This window comes from Anoplopoma fimbria, chromosome 19 (genome assembly GCF_027596085.1).
Source record: "Anoplopoma fimbria isolate UVic2021 breed Golden Eagle Sablefish chromosome 19, Afim_UVic_2022, whole genome shotgun sequence".
Lineage (NCBI taxonomy): Eukaryota > Metazoa > Chordata > Actinopteri > Perciformes > Anoplopomatidae > Anoplopoma > Anoplopoma fimbria.
The window spans coordinates 16829932-16847528 of record NC_072467.1 but is presented as its reverse complement, the minus strand read 5'-3'; the positions used below and the strand labels follow the sequence as shown (position 1 = coordinate 16847528).

The 17597-nt window shown below is 39.6% G+C and overlaps 2 protein-coding genes across 3 annotated transcripts; one reads left to right on the top strand and one right to left on the bottom strand.

Moving 5' to 3' along the window:
* The first annotated feature begins 34 nt into the window (after positions 1-34).
* On the top strand, positions 35-10664 carry LOC129108794 (U3 small nucleolar RNA-associated protein 4 homolog). 2 transcript variants are annotated; one of them, XM_054620712.1, is made up of 17 exons: positions 35-115; positions 309-472; positions 1125-1313; positions 1441-1525; positions 1937-2026; positions 2203-2414; positions 2521-2692; positions 3776-3867; positions 4517-4613; positions 4736-4800; positions 6621-6737; positions 7009-7165; positions 8320-8426; positions 8513-8608; positions 8770-8955; positions 9057-9167; positions 10399-10664. In XM_054620712.1, the coding sequence occupies exons 2-17, from the start codon at positions 314-316 to the stop codon at positions 10513-10515; spliced, it is 2052 nt and encodes a 683-aa protein (XP_054476687.1). In that variant the 5' UTR covers positions 35-115; positions 309-313; the 3' UTR covers positions 10516-10664. The 2 variants fall into 2 exon arrangements, with proteins under 2 accessions (XP_054476687.1, XP_054476686.1); XM_054620711.1 differs by having other exon boundaries at positions 43-127.
* Positions 10665-13090: 2426 nt separating this feature from the next.
* Positions 13091-15423, bottom strand: il17c (interleukin 17c). The gene is made up of 3 exons (XM_054620803.1): positions 15345-15423; positions 15029-15258; positions 13091-13359 (listed from the first exon to the last, which is right to left on the bottom strand). Exons 1-3 carry the CDS (start codon positions 15357-15359, stop codon positions 13110-13112), a joined length of 495 nt encoding a protein of 164 aa, XP_054476778.1. The 5' UTR covers positions 15360-15423; the 3' UTR covers positions 13091-13109.
* Positions 15424-17597: the final 2174 nt, after the last annotated feature.

Below are 17597 nucleotides of genomic sequence, written 5' to 3'. Positions count from 1 at the left end.
TGAGATGACGTGTTTCCTGTTTGGGTGATTCGTTACCGGTTCAAAGGTTCTCAACGTGGCCGCTGATGTTTTCCAGCGTGGAGTTAAAAGCAAAGACAGCTTAGTGACCGTGGAGGTAAAACATCGGGTAAGCTTTTATTTTATGAGGGCTGTAAATACTGTAGGAGTCAAAAGAACCGATAGTTGTCTCTCGGTGTGTCTGACCTGTGAGGTTTTACATTTAGCTAACGGACAGCGGGTTTTAAGCTCGTGCTTTGCCGTCGCCTGCCCAGCTTCAATCCGCCTCCTGTTTGTGTTTTTCTTACTAGTTAAAATGGGTGAGTTCAAGGTGCACCGGGTTCGGTTCTTCGACTACATGCCCACCGCTATCCGAGCCATGGCGTTTAACAGCCGCACTGAGCGGCTCGCTCTGGCCCGGGCCGACGGAGCTCTGGAGATCTTCAACTTCGCTGACAACTACTTCCAGGAAAAGGTAAGGGAACTACTCAGAAATACCCCACACAGCCTTCCCACATGATCCACGTGTGTATGAAAAAAAAAAATCTAAAGTCATCGGCTTCATTCGGCCATCTGTATTAACAACCAAACAGCACTTTGAAGCAGACTGAATGAAAGAAGCTCCATGTGCTCGGTGTCTACATTGTGTGGGTTGATGACAGCTTTTTGTAAGGCAAGTTTTAAAGAATAGTTAACATTCAAACATAAATTGATTAACCACTGTAGTATGTCATGTATGTTGAATGACATACCATTCACTAGCATTCATAGACTGATGGCCGGGAGTGTCATCAGACACTACATGTCGTCATTCACCCATTCACTGGCTACCATGCAAAGAGTACAGAAGCTGGGATCGAAACACTGGTCCTCTGATAGCAGACGACCCTGCTCTACCAGTAGAGCAGAGAGTGCTCCTCAGTGCTCAAATCTCAAGACTCATTCTCCTTTCCATGCGCTTTGTAGAAGTTCAAAACAAACCACCAGACTGCTTAATTGGTCAATGGAGTTTTGCACATCACTGCCTCCCTTCAAGAGCTGGGTGTGAGGCTAGAAAGCAAATCTGTGTAGAGGATAACCTCCAGACCTGTTTTGTTTTTATTTTTATTTTTTTTATTATGTTTCAGGTCATCCCAGGACAGGACGGCAGGGCTGCCGAGGCTCTGTGCTGGGTGGGCCGACGTCTGTTCAGTGCTGGTTTGAATGGAGAGATCACTGAGTATGATCTGGAGAACCTCAGGCCCAGGTACACGGTGGAGGCCTACGGAGGACCGATCTGGGCCATCAGCGGCAACGGCCAGGGAACACTCTTAGCGGTCAGTGAAGAACTTGTGGATAGTCCACGCCTGATGCTCAAATTATTCCGCCCAGGCTAATGTTTGGAATCTAGGTGACGAGCCTTCAGCTTTTGATAATTCATTGAATGGATGTTTTCCTTGTCAGGTCGGTTGTGAGGATGGGACGGTGAAGATGTTTGAAATACTTGAGGAGAGGATTCAGTTTCAAAGAAACCTTGACAGGCAAAAAGGTAAGACAACGAGCTGATTCAGAAGTATTTCTTATTATCAGCTGGCAGTTGTGTTCATTGATACATCTTCATTCATACCTTTATAAATACACGCCTATGTCCAGATAATTACTCTTATTATTTTAGCTCCTGTATGTGACCAGTGTCCAAAATGTGGAAAGCCCATTTTTTTTTATCTAGAAACAAGAAAACAGATTTGTTCATGCTCAGTGTATGACAGCCAGTATGGACCACTGGTGTGGTTTTACCTTTGTGTAGCGATGATAATTCATTTTTGTTTTCCTCCAAGGAGAAATGAAAACAGACCAGAACTATAATGCAACAGTGTGTTATATTTTTTCAATCAATTACAGGTGTGAAAGCCCCCTTAGTGACATTCACAGTTTAATTATGTTTTATGTGATCTTCAAGGTCGCATTATATCTCTCTCCTGGCATCCCTCTGGTACACTGATTGCTGCCGGCATGATGGACATGATCAGAATCTTTGATGCTGAGACGGGTAAGTCGATACAACCCGATCCTGAACAATAGCACAGAGCCCACCATCAGTTAAAAATGGAACATTAGAAGATGATATTTGTAAATGTTAACTCTAAACTCCATGTATTCCTAAAATATCCCCCAGTGATAAGATTGTGAATTTTTATTAATTTTGTTTGCTTTTGTGGACTACAGGCCACGCCACACACAGGCTGCTGGTGGAGAGAGGTGTTGGAGCATCCAAGAGCAGAGAGGTGGTGGTTTGGAGCATTGCCTTCCTGTCTGACCACACCATTGTTAGCGGTGACTCTGCAGGAAAGATCCAGGTCTGGGATGGACTCACAGGAACGCTGGTCAGAAGTCACCTGGTCACCAAGTGGGATGTTCTGTCTCTGTCTGTTTCACAGGTAAAGTTTGTCACCAAAAATTAGGGCACAACTTCTTATCTGAGGGCAGGATAAGGTGCACATCCTCAGAGAAACAGTGATGTTAAACCTTCTTATGTTTTAAAAGGATGAGAGCAGTCTGGTAGCCGGGACGTCAGAGGGCACCGTCGTCCAGTTTCAGTTCATCTCCGCTACTGTGGACCAGCAGGATAAGGATTGGGTTCGAACCAGGACCTTTAAAAACCACTCGCATGATGTGAGGGCTCTCGCCCATACCGAAACTGCTGTGGTGTCTGGAGGTCAGTGTAAAAACTGCTGTTGGTCTATGATTTATATTTATGTTTAGATGCATACATACATGCATATACACACATACACTGTCTCTCATAGGTGTGGGGTCACCTGCCACAGAGGCTTGATGCGTTACAGAAGCCCCGAAGAAAAACTGCTATCCAAAAGATGTAGAGCCCATATGCAAGCACCTTTGTCATTCATTAATGATCTAGTTTCACTTATGCTTTTATGCACTGGAAAAAAAATTCAAAATGGAAAGGTATTTTGAGGGAAGAAATTATATTCCCATCAGTCTCAGCCAGTTAGCCAACATTAGAATGCTACCACCATGAACACATATGCATTGTCATTGTGAACATATTGCTATACTAGCCTGAGTCTTTTGTATTTAGATCCGTCTCACCGAGCATGGCTGCACACTCTCAGCTCTGGTTTCGACTACACAATAATTTTGTCTTCTATTATGGTCACTGCGTCAGATTAGGTAATAATAGCAATGAATTCTTATCTTGACTCGGCCAAGAGAGTTTACAGACCACACGTTGGTCCCAGACCAATCAAAGCTTGCAGTCCATCACAACCCGTGTGATGTCATCAGAAAGTAGGTGCTAGAGTATGGCTTCTGGGAACAAGAACTTAAACAAACAGTGACGTCCATAGCAGTGAGGCGTCCCAGATGTTGCGTCTGCCGTTGTCCTCCTTGATACCCATAAATAATGCCCTTTTTTTGGTCAGCTGATATTGTGTAGTCTGAACCTGGCATTACTCTGGTTTAAACTATTCAGACTCTAAAACAGTTATTGATGGCATTCATCTTTTATCCAACATTATTTTAATGCTAAAGCATAGCCAAAGCCATCAATGAGACACAATAATGCCCTCTGATGTCATGTACAACACATAACTAATCAGATATGTGCATATCCTTATTATTGGTATTAAATCAGACACCATGTTTGTTTTTAGTTATGTCCTAAACACAGAAACATTTACTGCACAATGACATACATTCCAAAAAATGTTTTATTACATTTTAAATGTGAACATATCATATGACAAGAAGATGTTGATGATTGTAATCCTGTCAGGTATGGACACCCAGCTGGTAGTGCGTCCCCTGTTGGACAAGGTGGAAAAGAACACCCAGGAGTCAGCGATGCGCAAAATGGCTTTCCCACATGTGAGTACATATTTAGTAGCAAAAAAATTCACCTCTCAGATTTTTTTTTTTTTTTTTTTGATCAATTCAATATTGACATTTAAACAAGGGGGTACATGTGGATAAAGTAGAAGAAGATAGTTGAAAATAGCCAGTGCATATTGAATGAATGAAAAGATCCAAAAGTGCATGTATGCAGAGACCTCCGTGAAGGGCCGGGTGTGACGTCACTCTGGCCGTGCAAACAATTGCGGACACGCTATCAGCAGTAACTGCTGTGTGAGAGCTTTGCAGTGGTGTGTCCATAACTCTCCGGCAGGACACACAGCTTCTTTTCATAGGATGGGTATCTTATGAAGTACTCTATTGATGTCTGTATCACTTCCAGGGTACTGGTATTTGTACAGGTATTTATACTGGCTCTGTATTTTCTTAAACAATACCTAGCTGTACCAAGAAGACTCAAGGTTGTAATCACTGCCAAAGGTGCTCTGAACACTTATGTCACTGGGATATTATTTTTATAATGTATTTGTAAAAAAATGAATCCTATGTTGGCTTTGTCATTATGGAGTATTGAGTGCAGATTGAAAGGAAGGGGAAAATATATAAAAAAATGTATATCATGACTGTTCCCATGGTGACATGCTTATCTCTGTCTCCCATGTAGAGAAGCCTGGTTTGTTGCGCAAAGAAAGCAGGACTGCTGCTCTTCCAGTTCCCAGATCATTTAGAGCTGTGGAGACTAGGGGAGAGCGACGAGCATGGTGAGTAAAACATTAGAATGCGAGAAGTGGCAAACAAACTAAAGGAGATCTAATGAAAAGGCACAACAGCTTTGAACAGTTGTTAAAGTGTATGAAATGTATTTTATTGTGTTTGATAACAGGAAAGCCTGGCGACAGCCTTCCTGTGAAGAGAAAACCAGAGAAACTGATCCAGCTGAAGAGGAAGGTGTGTCTTTGTATTCCATTCAAAAACATGACATCTGTATGGCTCAGTGGAAGCTTAACTTCCTCTGAAACCGTCTGTGTTAGACAGGTGAAACAATCTCACATCGCTTTTTTTTTTTTTTTTTTTTATATTATGAGGGGCTTTTGCATGTTTCGATACAGACAAATCTTTTTATTTATTAATTGATACATGATCAGCTTTATTTGCTAAGTATGTGGACAAATCGAAATTGACTCTGTTTTTATACTGCTGCTTTGTTGAGAATCATCAGTTCATCAATCATGTTGGCCAGAGAGCATACATATTCCAGATGTATAGAGGGGAGTGCAGTTATACAGCCCAGTACTCTGGTGCACTCCCCCCGTCTGCTTATCCTGAAAATCTAGTTGAGAGCTGCTGCTCCTACAACTAGTCTCTGCAAAACACTCTCCCTGGTGAATGTAATCGGAAAGGGAGCTGAAAAATGACAAAATAAACAGAAAGAAGTAGGCACCATAGAGTGTTCCGCAGTGGCTGCCATCCGCAGTGCCATACTGCTTTCATAATGTGAGATTTGGCTAAACAGCCATGCCACAATCGCAGCATAAGCACACTATCACTTTACAGTTAGCACAGTAGCTAATAGTACATGGATAGCACCTGATACTGGCTAAAACATCCATGTAAACAAATAGCTGTTTTTTTATGAGCCGGCTGGCTAATATAGATATACAGTACAGCTGTATATCTATATATAGCTACATAATTATGCCAGTTACAGTAGCTGTTTTGGTTTTCCAGTCTGCAAACACTGCTTGCATAAACCACATTTTCTGAGAAAAATCTTGACTAAACCCATAGTAAAGTTAGCGACTAGCTGTAGCACGCTGTTACCATCTTCATTTCCTGTCATCTCTGTACTGTCTATTATGTAATGAAGTACGTAGTGGTGAGCATAGTGGAGCATTGAGCAGCTAGAGGGACAGATACTTTTCTTTGAAGTTGGTGTAGACCAAAACGGTGATTATTGTAATATTCTCTTTAGCACACAATTGCTAATATTACTGTGTGAGCTGTGTAAATGGGCAAATACTTGTCAACTCATTTGTCAAGGCGACAACGTGTCAATATTGTGTTGTCCACTTGTTGTGCTGCCCGCTTTAAACAAACTATAACCATGTAGTTTTTTTATTTTCATTCACCTAATCTTTCTTTAACCTTTACAGCTTAGGCTTTTTTTTTCATCTTTCTCTTATCACTCAGCTTTAACCATATCTTAACCATACTACCTTTGGGATTTTTTCTTTTTTCTTTTAATGGAAGCACTTTAACTCAATTAATGTGAGTCATTCCAGCAACACCACAGTATGTTGTCATAAAAAAGCCATGCCTACATACTCAAGGGGCTTTAGAGGCCATTATTGATAAGTTTGTGGTAATTTATGCTTTTAGTCAACATTGTGTATTTGGTATGCACTAATATCCAAAACGTTTGCTCCAGATGCTACAACTTGATAATGAAAACAAGTAAAATGAATTTGTGAAAGCTAATTGATGCAAACTTTTCCTGTATGAATCTGACCAAAATGTAGGGCTACAGACGAGACAATCAATCTACTTTCTCACACTATTGACTTTGTGTGATGAGCTTTTTTTCCATCATTTCCCCACAACAACAACAAACCTCTTTTCTAGTCTTTAAAAGTGGACATAGACCACCCCAGGAGGTCCATCCATGTCAGTTGACCTCACTGCCTTTGGTTGTTCTGTGCCTGTTTTATTTCATCTTTGAGTTTTGAGGATATTGAAACGGAAAGCTGACTGTGTGCTGATTTCTGCAGGGGGAGGATCACATCTGCTGCAGTGCTTTGTCTCCATGTGGAGGCTGGCTGGCATACTCTACTGTCTCCAGTTTCCGTCTTTACAGATTACAGAACAACAACATCAGCATCGCCAAGGTGGGCTCCTCAACACTGACTGTGCTGCTCTGTATACTACTGTCTGGATCAGTCCTTGTTCACACATCAACGTAGTGATCTGTATATGGGATGTTAAGTAAACCCACACTAAACCTCACTAACTGGCTCACTCCAAGTCTGTTTAGAGCTTGAGCTAAATGTAGAGACATTGTATTTGTGTTTGAGGATTTCCGTGTTACACTGTAATAGACTGTGTACATGACCACGATGAAGCTCACTCTTCTCGTCTCCCTCCTCTTCCTCCCTCTAGGTGTCCAAACTACCTAAGGACCTTCGCTCGGCCCACCAGCTCTGCTTCTCCACTGACTCCTCCAAACTCTTCGCTTCCTCCAGCAATTCTTCAGTCATCGTCGTTGCCCTCAACCAGCCAGAGTGCAAATACCTTCATACGCTGAAACCCAAGTCAAGTGAGTCTGAATCCAATCACTAATGTTAATCATATTCGACAGAGTCAAAAAAGTGACAATGATTGTAAAAACGAGGGTCACTTTACAGTCATGTACCAGAATTTATTCCTGCCACAGTCTATTCAAAATGATTTACTAAAATTATTAACACCTTCTTTATTTCATCTTTGTGTTTGCATTATTTTGGATTTGAATTATAGAAGTATGTCTTTAACTGTACATATACGTAAGAAAAAGGTATGTTTTCAATAATGTATACAAACATACTTTTATTACACAATAATTATGCAATGTTTTTGTGTGTAAAGTAAGCCTATAGGTTCCACTGTATAAACCAAAGAACATAAATATGTCTAAATGTAAAAACAGTTTGAATTGAACCAGGTGACATGTTGTTAGTGTTGAACAGTATAATGCTAACCCTATCCTGGTACAGTGGACAGCACCTGCTCTTCCTTTCTCATCTCCAAACAAAAATACTGTATCAATTTAGGTCATATTGCCCACCCACTGACTTCATAAGCTTATTAAAACAATTTCATACAAATGTCTAATAGGATAAAATGATGAAGTGATGAGCCTTTGGAGATACATGGATGTAAACTAACATGACTGGTTGTCGGAGACATACAATAGTCATTCTGTAATTGTAGTTATGAATTGGTGAAGAGAGCGTGTTAAAGCTAGAACGGGCTGGTAAGTTGCTCTTAAAATCATAATGGAAGAAATAAAATGTTCTTTTAATGCAATCACTGTACCTTAATTAGTGTGCTTCATTTACAATAACATCCCCGTAGAATCTAGTCGGACAAAGTCAAACATGAATACTTTAAGGTTTCTTAAAGGCCATTCAGTGTTGTCATCTACATTCATACACATATCCACTATTCAAGATAAATGTGTTTGTTGCATTTTTACGAGATGTTAAATGTTGCCCCAGATGTCAAGTTAAATAAAACAAACTTTTTGAAAACGTAGTGCCGTATACTACACTATAATCGTTGACGCAAAGTGAAAAGTTGCACCACACACAATCACACCACTTAACCTAGCACCCTGCAGCTTTCTGTTTTCTAAAGTGTTGTGTGTGTGTGTGTGTGTGTGTGTGTGTGTGTGTGTGTGTGTGTGTGTGTGTGTGTGTGTGTGACCTCCAGGCTCCAGACAGCCGGTCCACCTGCTGTTCCCCAGTGAGGATGGCAAATGGCTCGCTACAGCAAACACGGACTGCGAGATCCATGTCTACAACATTGACAAGCTAAAGGTGAGTTTTAACTCTATCTAGGTAAAATATAAACATTTTTGCTAAAGCAACAACGGTAAACTACCAATGTCCCTTTATGTTTGCAGCATCATTGTACGGTTCCAGTGTATGGCTCGTGTCCCACTGCCATAGCCGTCCACCCAACAACCAGCAACCTTGTTGTGGTGCATGCTGACCAGCAGGTAACACTGCTTCAGACTCCGTTATCTTATAAACCATGTGCTCTGCTCACCACATTATAAGAGGACCACACAGAAAAGTTTCTTAAAGCTAATATTGAGATAGCTTCAGGTCTCCTTACAATGCCTGTGTCCTGCTGTGTGTGTGTGTGTGTGTGTTGCAGATATTTGAGTACTCTCTGGTGCAGAAGGAGTACACAGAGTGGAGTCGGAAGCTGCAGAAACAAGGACTGCACGCTCTGTGGCTGGAGAGGGACACCCCCATCACCCACGTCGCTTTCAATCCTAAAAATCCAGCTCACATAATTCTGCACGACATGTTCATGTTCTGTATCATCGACCAGAGTCTGGTATGTGAGCGCTTGTTTGAACTGACACCTGTCTGCCACGTCCATACACAAGTAGTGATGACTGTTGCTTTATGAGCCTGTTGTTGTGTCTCCACATACAGCCCCTACCTGAAGCAAAGAACTTGCTCTACAATCAGATGAAACTGAGGAGTCTTCCTGAGCCAGAGAGGATCAGACACAGCCACGCCTTCAAGATATGCAAGAATTTCCAGGTACGGTTACCCAGAGCACAGTGGAGCTCTACTTTAACTGCTGCACAATTCTGAGCAGGGATTCTGACAGATGCTGCTCAAAGGACTGTGTTGGTGGGAGCGTGTTTAACCCTCTGAAACCCTTTAAAAAATGTCTCCGTTTGTCATAGCAAGAAGTGGTGAAAACAGAATTTATTGTCAGATTTTCAACTTTCTGGCAGACCTTAAACACATCATGTCTACAAACAAAATCATTTTGTTCTACATGTCTCATTTCAAATGTCAATGTTAATCCATCTGCAATGACCACATCTAGTAAAAAAAACATTAGATTCAGCTCCCGTCAATAGGGATAGGCATGATTGACTTGGCTGAGACAAACCGTTGCGTCACAAAAACGTTGTGAAACTGCGAACGAACTGCAGGCTGTTTACACAGAGCACAGAGGAGCTGACAAGAGATAATGTTAATAGTTCAATCTGTATAGCATTTGAGCCTCAATTTCTTTTTCCAATATTGCTTGTGGGCACCAATTTTGTAAAATAAATGATCGAAGTAGCTTTCATAGAGGTGAAGCTAGATCCTCGCAAAAAACAAGATCATGCGAGAATCGAGGAATAACATATCACAAGAAAATTCATCTGCACCACACCATTCATTTATTACGTTTTTGTGTAGATTTTTCTGTGATCTAAAAATTTTTTTTTGGTAGAGATGTTGCATTGCCATTTTATTCCATCCAGATTCCGATACCTGTACATGTTATCATAGTACCTATCCGACACCTGTGTATTAAAAAAACTATATATATATAAAAAAACAAATGTCCAATCATCGCCATCCTGAAGAATAATTTCAACTGCACAGTCAGTGTTGACAGTCAAAAACTCCAAATGTTTTCTTTATACTTCATGTCATCTATAGCTGTTTGCATAAAAACACATAATTCAAATGAATAGGAAATAAATTATTGTTTTCTTTTTTGCTGCTTTTCTTTTTATGTTTTTTTTATGGCGTTAGTAGTTTTAAATATGTACTATAAGCTGTTTAGAGCCAGTGCTAGAAAGAACAGGTCATAATTCCCTCTCTAATATCTACTTTATATCGCTGTGAAGACATTTGCCTTCAACCTAAAACCATAACCTTTAAACTACCATCATTAGGCCAGTGTTAACGACACTCGGTAAGGTCTGCTTTCAAATAATCAATATTTATCTGATGTGTTTTGTTCTCCTAATGATCTGTCCTGCAGCACCTCATGTGTGTGAGCTTACTGGAAGACCATTCTCTGGTTGTAGTGGAGCGCCCCCTGCTGGACATCATGTCTCAGCTGCCTGCACCTGTCCGGCAGAAGAAGTTTGCTACATAAAGGAAGAAAAGGTGTCTCAGCCCAGATGTTCATGGATCGTTACTCACTGCAACGCCCACATCTAAAATCATTTTCAATGAAAGTGTTCATGTGTCACCACTTTGTAAAAAATACTTTGATAAAGTAATAAATAGAACAATTTACAGTTATTGTTGTACAGTTTGGATTTGTTGATTTATTTATTTCTTCATACATATATATATAGATATATACAGCTCTGGAAAAAATTAAGAGACCACATCAAAATGATCAGTTTCTCTGGTTTTACTATTTATTGGTATGTGTTTGAGTAAAATGAATTACTACTGACAACATTTCTCCCAAATTTCAAATAAAAATATTGTTATTTAGAGCATTTATTTGCAGAAAATGACACCTGGTCAAAATAATAAAAAAGATGCAGTGTTTTCAGATCTCGAATAATGCAAAGAAAACACAAGTTCATATTCATTTTTAAACAACACAATACTAATGTTTTAACTTAGGAAGAGTTCAGAAATCAATATTTGATATATCTTTCATCCCAAAAACATCACCCGTCTAAGCCCCTCCCTCTCCTCCTCAGTCGCCGAAACACTCATCCATGCCTACTCCCGCACCAGAGACAACATCACATAGGGATTCTCCTCATTACATTCAAAGCCCTTCACATCCCCCAGCACCTCAGACATTCCCCGTCACTCGCCACTTTAAAAACTGCACTCAAAACTCACTTCTTCATTTTGATTCAAATCTGCTATAACCTGTGATGCTAGTTAAGTATGTTTTTGTTTTGTTTATTACTGTTATGTCATATCTCTGCTTTGTTTATATTGTTATTGCTTTTTTATTAAACCTCTGTTATATATATTGTATATTTTTGTACATATGTATCTTAGATTGATATACCTGTGTAAATACTTAATCCTTTCCCTATCACGTATATTTAGACATTTAGTGTGACAGCTTTTCAGCTGGAGTCCTTTATGAAGAACACTGTTAAGGGAGGATACATTTTAACTGGCATGTTCCTTTATATAGCATTATCATCTTTATGAACAATACATTTCTTAAATTTTTATATATGCAGCCTGGATATACTATTGGTGCAAGTATTTGTTATACTATGTATTTCCTTACTTATATTTTATGATTGACTATTTGTAGGTGTGGTATGTCACATGTTTGGATATGCATTATGGGTATTTAGGACCGCAATGCTCTATATTTTTCAGAAGTCTGAGGAAGAGCCTGGTGCTAGAAACATTATACAGCAATAATCCTTGGCTACCTGCCGATCTGTTTAATTCTGACTCGTCACGTGTCCCTGTAAGCCATGTTAGTGTGACAGTGAGCCATAATGAACAATACCAACACCCTGAAACATTTCAGCCATCACACTTTATATTGTTGTACTTTTCTTATGTAGTCATGTCTACTGGGAAAAAGGCAGATTAGTAACTGAATGGAATATTGAACAAGACAACAAATCAATATTTAGCCACATCTACAGCCACTACAGAACTGCACCACAACGTGCTATTTGTTTTATGTTTCAGGTTTTTAATAAAGCTTTTGAGGCAAATGGTACTTCTATAATTGCTGTAATATTTTATGCTTTAGCTTTACTGTTCATCAAGGATCACAATAGAAAAAAGTCTTGGAATGTATTATTTTACCCATGTCATTTTTGTAGTTTCCTTCTTCAGTAGTTTCAAATAAACTACAACTTCACTAAAATTCTTAGTTTTTCTATCTTTTTAGACCACACCCAATACAGTTAAAAACTACAACTACAAAGCCTGAATAAATTTGTTGAAATACCCGACTCTTGTGTCACCCCCCAGGGAAAGTCATTCTTCCCTAATCGGAAATTACCGAAACCCACTGACATCTGGGACTTTTGGACCTTTATCCGGTTGGTAATCCAGCCTCGCATCAGCATATCAGCATTGGAAATAGAGAAGAGAAGAATTTGGTTTTCTTTAAAATCCTTTTTCCTTTATTTTGCTTCAAAGAAGCGGAACATTTCGTCTTCATCAGACTTTTTATGTCCCACTGGGACAAAAACCTAGAAGATATTCATCATAAATAAATACAAAGTTTTCTTCATCCACTCATGAGCATAAATGCTCAAACATGTCACATGCAAAACAGACCTAATAAATAGATAATTATTCAAATAGTATAAGTGATTAAATTATTATTTTACAAAACTATACAATAGTTATTTTCTCCGATGACAAGGCCATCAATATGAAAGGAAGTACATAGTCAATACCCAGTTTACATTAGCTGTTAACACATACTACAAAAAACATTATAAATGTATAAATTATGATGTCATCAATTATGACAATAAATAGGCCTATAAAAAAGGCTGATGTGATTTGACTTTTGAAGCCTCATATAAGTTATCCCAGGGGTGTCTTGTCTTGGTCAAACTTCCATCAGAGAGCATGCTGACCAAAGTTCCCTCCGCTGACCGCTGTCTGCTCGCTAATCACACCTTCAGACCTGACGTCCCTATCTGAGCGCTTCCAGAGGACTTAGTGCATTTTAAAACAAACACAACGTGAACTGTAGTGTGCCCCTGTGACAGCTGGTCTGGTCTTCTAGTTGGAGGTCTTGGCTCTGAGGCAGGTGCAGCCCACTGCTACTTTCACAGTCACCGGCGTCAGACGGTATTTTGTCTTGTCATTGCAGAGCTCCCTCTTGAGAAACACCCTGTTCTGCATTACGGCGTACGAGTTGTAGTCGTGGCTCTCCACTGGGGATTTGTTGGCCTGAATCAGGATGCAACCTGAACACAGGCACTCAGCCTTAGCATAGGTGGAAGGAAAGTGATCCTCCATTGTTACAAGTCTGGAAGGAACGAGATGACTCAGTGAGCAGCTTATCAAAAGACAGCGAGGAGTGACATCCAATAAGTAATGCTTTCCTAAAAATGCAACTGATTTCAATGTTAAAATATTTATTTTTCCACACCAAAATATATAATAAATATAAATGTAATTTGTTGCAGTTTTCACAACTGCAATTTGAATATTGCAAAATACATAAACCTGCACATTAAATCCAAATAATTTATGGAAATATTCAGATTATAGCAAGTGACTAAGGCTGTCATTTGGGGGGCACATCTCCTTTTCATGGCCTCAGTCCAGATTGAACCACATCACGGCTGAGGTACCAATTGCCCCAGGACCCCGACCATTAGGGGCCCCAGAGTTGTTTCCCAGTCACTGTTTTCACTTTGTCCTTTGGGCAAATGAAAATGTGACCAGGGGCCCCAACCAGTCACTGGATTCATATTTAACACTGTATTGTATTTTATAAACTAATCAGATGTTTTATTCAACATTTTACTCTAACTGTTGAAAAACTAATGTATTGTAGTGCAGAAATGTAAATGTACAATATGATATTTTATGAAATGTAGTGGAGTAGGTGTTTAAAGTAGCATAAAATGGAAACACCCAGTTTAGATGCAAGTAGCAGGCGGACTTCCCACCACTGCAGTCCTGTACAGAATCCCAGTGTTAAAATCTACTTCTTAATACTTTATTATTTTAGTTTGGGTTCATATTCATCAATAAAGTTGTTTAATGAAATGACCACAGAGTAACAGACCAGCAGACCCGGGGTCAGGTAACACTTTGGCATATTGGTTGGTTTCTAGGTTGCAAGGAATATAAAAAAACTTCCCTGTGCTGTGTGCTCTGCCCTTGATGAGACTTGGAGGGGACAGACTACATACAGGACCCCAAACAGATTAAACCGGCCATTGATCAGAAAGTTGAAGAAGAAAAATCTTCGACTGCTCAGTGATCTCCTAAAGATGAGAGACAAAGCTAGGAGGGGGACTTAGAAAGCTGTGGAAACTCATAAGTACAGGGGAAAACATAAAAATCTCCAATCACCGGTGCAACGGATTACAGATTGTACATTCACGTCATTCATAAGGAACATGTGTCAGCAAAGTTGCGCTATTGGATAGCCTATAGAGGGGGACTTTCCCTTCTCTGGAGGTCAAAGGGATGCACAAATATATTGTTATTGTAATTCCCCCTTAAGAGTTACTTATCTTTTTTCGCAGACTTCCTATTTGGAATGTCTGAGTTTAATGGCTGCACCTATTCATCACATTTAGAGGTTTTCTCCATATTTTAACCTGACATGTTTTTGGTATCTTTAAAAACTTTAGGATCTCGCTCTCACAACTTCCCCGAGCCAATCTTGAACTGTGACTCATCCTGATATATATTCACAGTAGGAATTTCTATCTTATGAGCTCATTGAGAGTTTCAGTCTAACTGGGAGCTCATCAGAGCAGCAAATCAATCACAAAGTAGGCCTGTTTTCAGGATCATAGTCTCTGTATTGAGACACATTTCCCTCAAATGGTCTCCATCCTTTCTTTGTCTCCATCGGGAGGTTCAGCCCTTAAACGCGCTGATCTCACCCATGTGCTGTTTGTAAAAACGTTCTAAATGAAATACATATGCGGGTCCCGCGTCGGGATGGTACTCACACGTATCTCCAGGGGGACAGAGACCTCTCGTGGATGCCGCCATACTGCGGGAAAAACGCCACGGGGCAGGAGGGGTCTGAGTCGTGCTTCCCCGCGTGTTGGGGCTCCTCGGGCTGCGGGTAGCATCTCTTCAGCGTCCTGTTCACCGCCCCGATCAGCTCGCTCTCATTGAAGCACCGGTTCATGTTGCACGTCCACACGGGCACGAGACAAAGTCCAAGGATGAGAATCTGTGGAGGGGGCAGAGGGTCAGACAGACAGCTGGTAGAGAGCGGCCAGTAGCAGCAGCTGTCCCGGGTGTCTGTGTCTCACTCACCTGCTTCATGTCCATCCTCTCTGTCTCTCTGTCTTATGGCTGGCTGTTAACGAGCTGATCTGCTTTGCTTTGCTTTGACCTGCAGCCATCCTCACCGCTATTTATTGAGTGCACCTGGGAAACACCGGCAGCATGAGGAAATGGAAACGCTTTTTATTTCCTGGACTTCCTCTTTCCTAAGTGAAAGTAGCGCAGTAGGTCGATGTGAGAGCTACTCGCGTGCTGCTGTCATAGAGATGGATTAAGGAATTTCTCCACAAGCACGCACAAACACACCTCACACACGCACAAGCACAAACACACCTCACACACACGCACAAGCACAAACACAAGCACAAACACACCTCACACAAGCACAAGCACAAACACTTGAGTGCAGAGAGTCTGACATCACACTGGGGATATGCTGCCAAACAATAACAGTGTGCTGAAACCGGAGACTGTAACTGAAGATGAAGAAGGCTCGCACTCTAATTTAAGAGCGCCCTGTGTAAGTGCCTACGTATTGTATGATATTGTGCTGTATAGATAAATGATCTATACATAATGCATTTACAAACATTGCTGAGTAAGGAAATTATTTTTAATACTTTATTACCTTATTTATTTATGTACATGTGCCTTTATTTTGCGCACGGTTGTTGTATCATCATTCACCCATTCATACACTGATGACTGGAGCTACCATGCAAGATGCCACCTGTCCATCAGGACCATCTAACTAGAGGATCGAACCGCCGGTCCTTTGATTGAAGGACGACCCTGCTCTACCACTGCGCACAGCTGCCACTACGTGTATGTGTATGATAGCATAGGTCACATTGATAGACTTTATAACACTTGTATGTATCATATAGCGTTCAATACACCTGTGTGAGTAGGTTAATATAATTATTTCGGTATTATTTTATTCATTTCTTTATTCATCTATTTACCCGTTTATTTCAGGATATATTTATAAGAAAAAGTAATTGAAACATAAATGTATTATTTAAGAAAAAATGCACATTAAACTGAATGTATTTCTTTGCATATACTTGTTTAAGAACACATAAATGTATTCATTTATTTATTCAAAACTCTCAGAACGCTCTTAAACTTAAGAACTTAACAATAGATGAAATCATTTAAAACTGATCTATTGTTTGTTTCAGAGAACCTAAAGATTTATTCATTTACACAGAATATTCATAAATAAACAATCTAAACTTTATTAATTTATTTCAGAACACTAAGAAATGAAAATAAACACTTAATTAAATTGTTTGTTTATTTATTTCAGAACATTGAGAAATACAATACAGTTTTTACTTAGGAGAAAATGAGCCATTGACACAAAATCCCATGCAGAGAAAACCCCTCCAGCAGTTGTGATGAGGTAGTATAACATGTTTGAATACAGGATTATAAATCCAATGGACCTATGAGATCCAAAAATAGCAGGATTTGTTTTTTTCAGTTTTTTTGTTGTTATCTCCCTTGGTTCCTGTGCCAAGAGAATTTCCAGGAGAAGTTTGTATGGCTGGCCCAGTAACACTGCCAAGTCTCCTTTGAAGGAGATAAGGTGACAGCTATTATTAGCAAACCATTGTGGTTTTATCTCAACGTCACTGAGACACGAGAAAAAGCCTCTGTGATTGTCTTTGTATAAATTCTGCTGTGATAAAATGATATGCCTCCACAGTCTCAGTACCAAGTGACGATGACTCCAACCACACAGGATTAATACCCTCTCTCTCTCACAACCACTTGATGAAACAATAAACATATGAAAAAGGATTTAGTATAATTTACCGTTTGGATGCATAGCAATACATGTGCAACAATGTTTAAAAAACAGACAAATAATATTATTAATTAATTAATTAATTCATTAATTAATTAATTAATTAATTAATTAATTCATTAATTCATTAATTTAATATTAACTAACATAGGAATTAAAATTGCACTCATCAGTATTTTTTTATTAAGGGGTCAATGACGAATAAGGCTTCTAAAAAGATCATTTTCAAATTGGAAGTAGTGCATATTTTCATGTGTGGGGCATAGTTGTTAAACAAGTCTCATTTGCTAAAGTACTTTTCAAAGTGGTTCAATTCAATTTTTAACAGTATTTTTGAACTTCACTGGCTAAAAAATGTCAGGTGGCGCAACCGAATATTTGTTAAAATATATATCATTTCCTACCATTCATTTTTCACTTTTTTTGGCAAGTATCCCTTAGAGTGTCTACAGTGCCTAACACATATG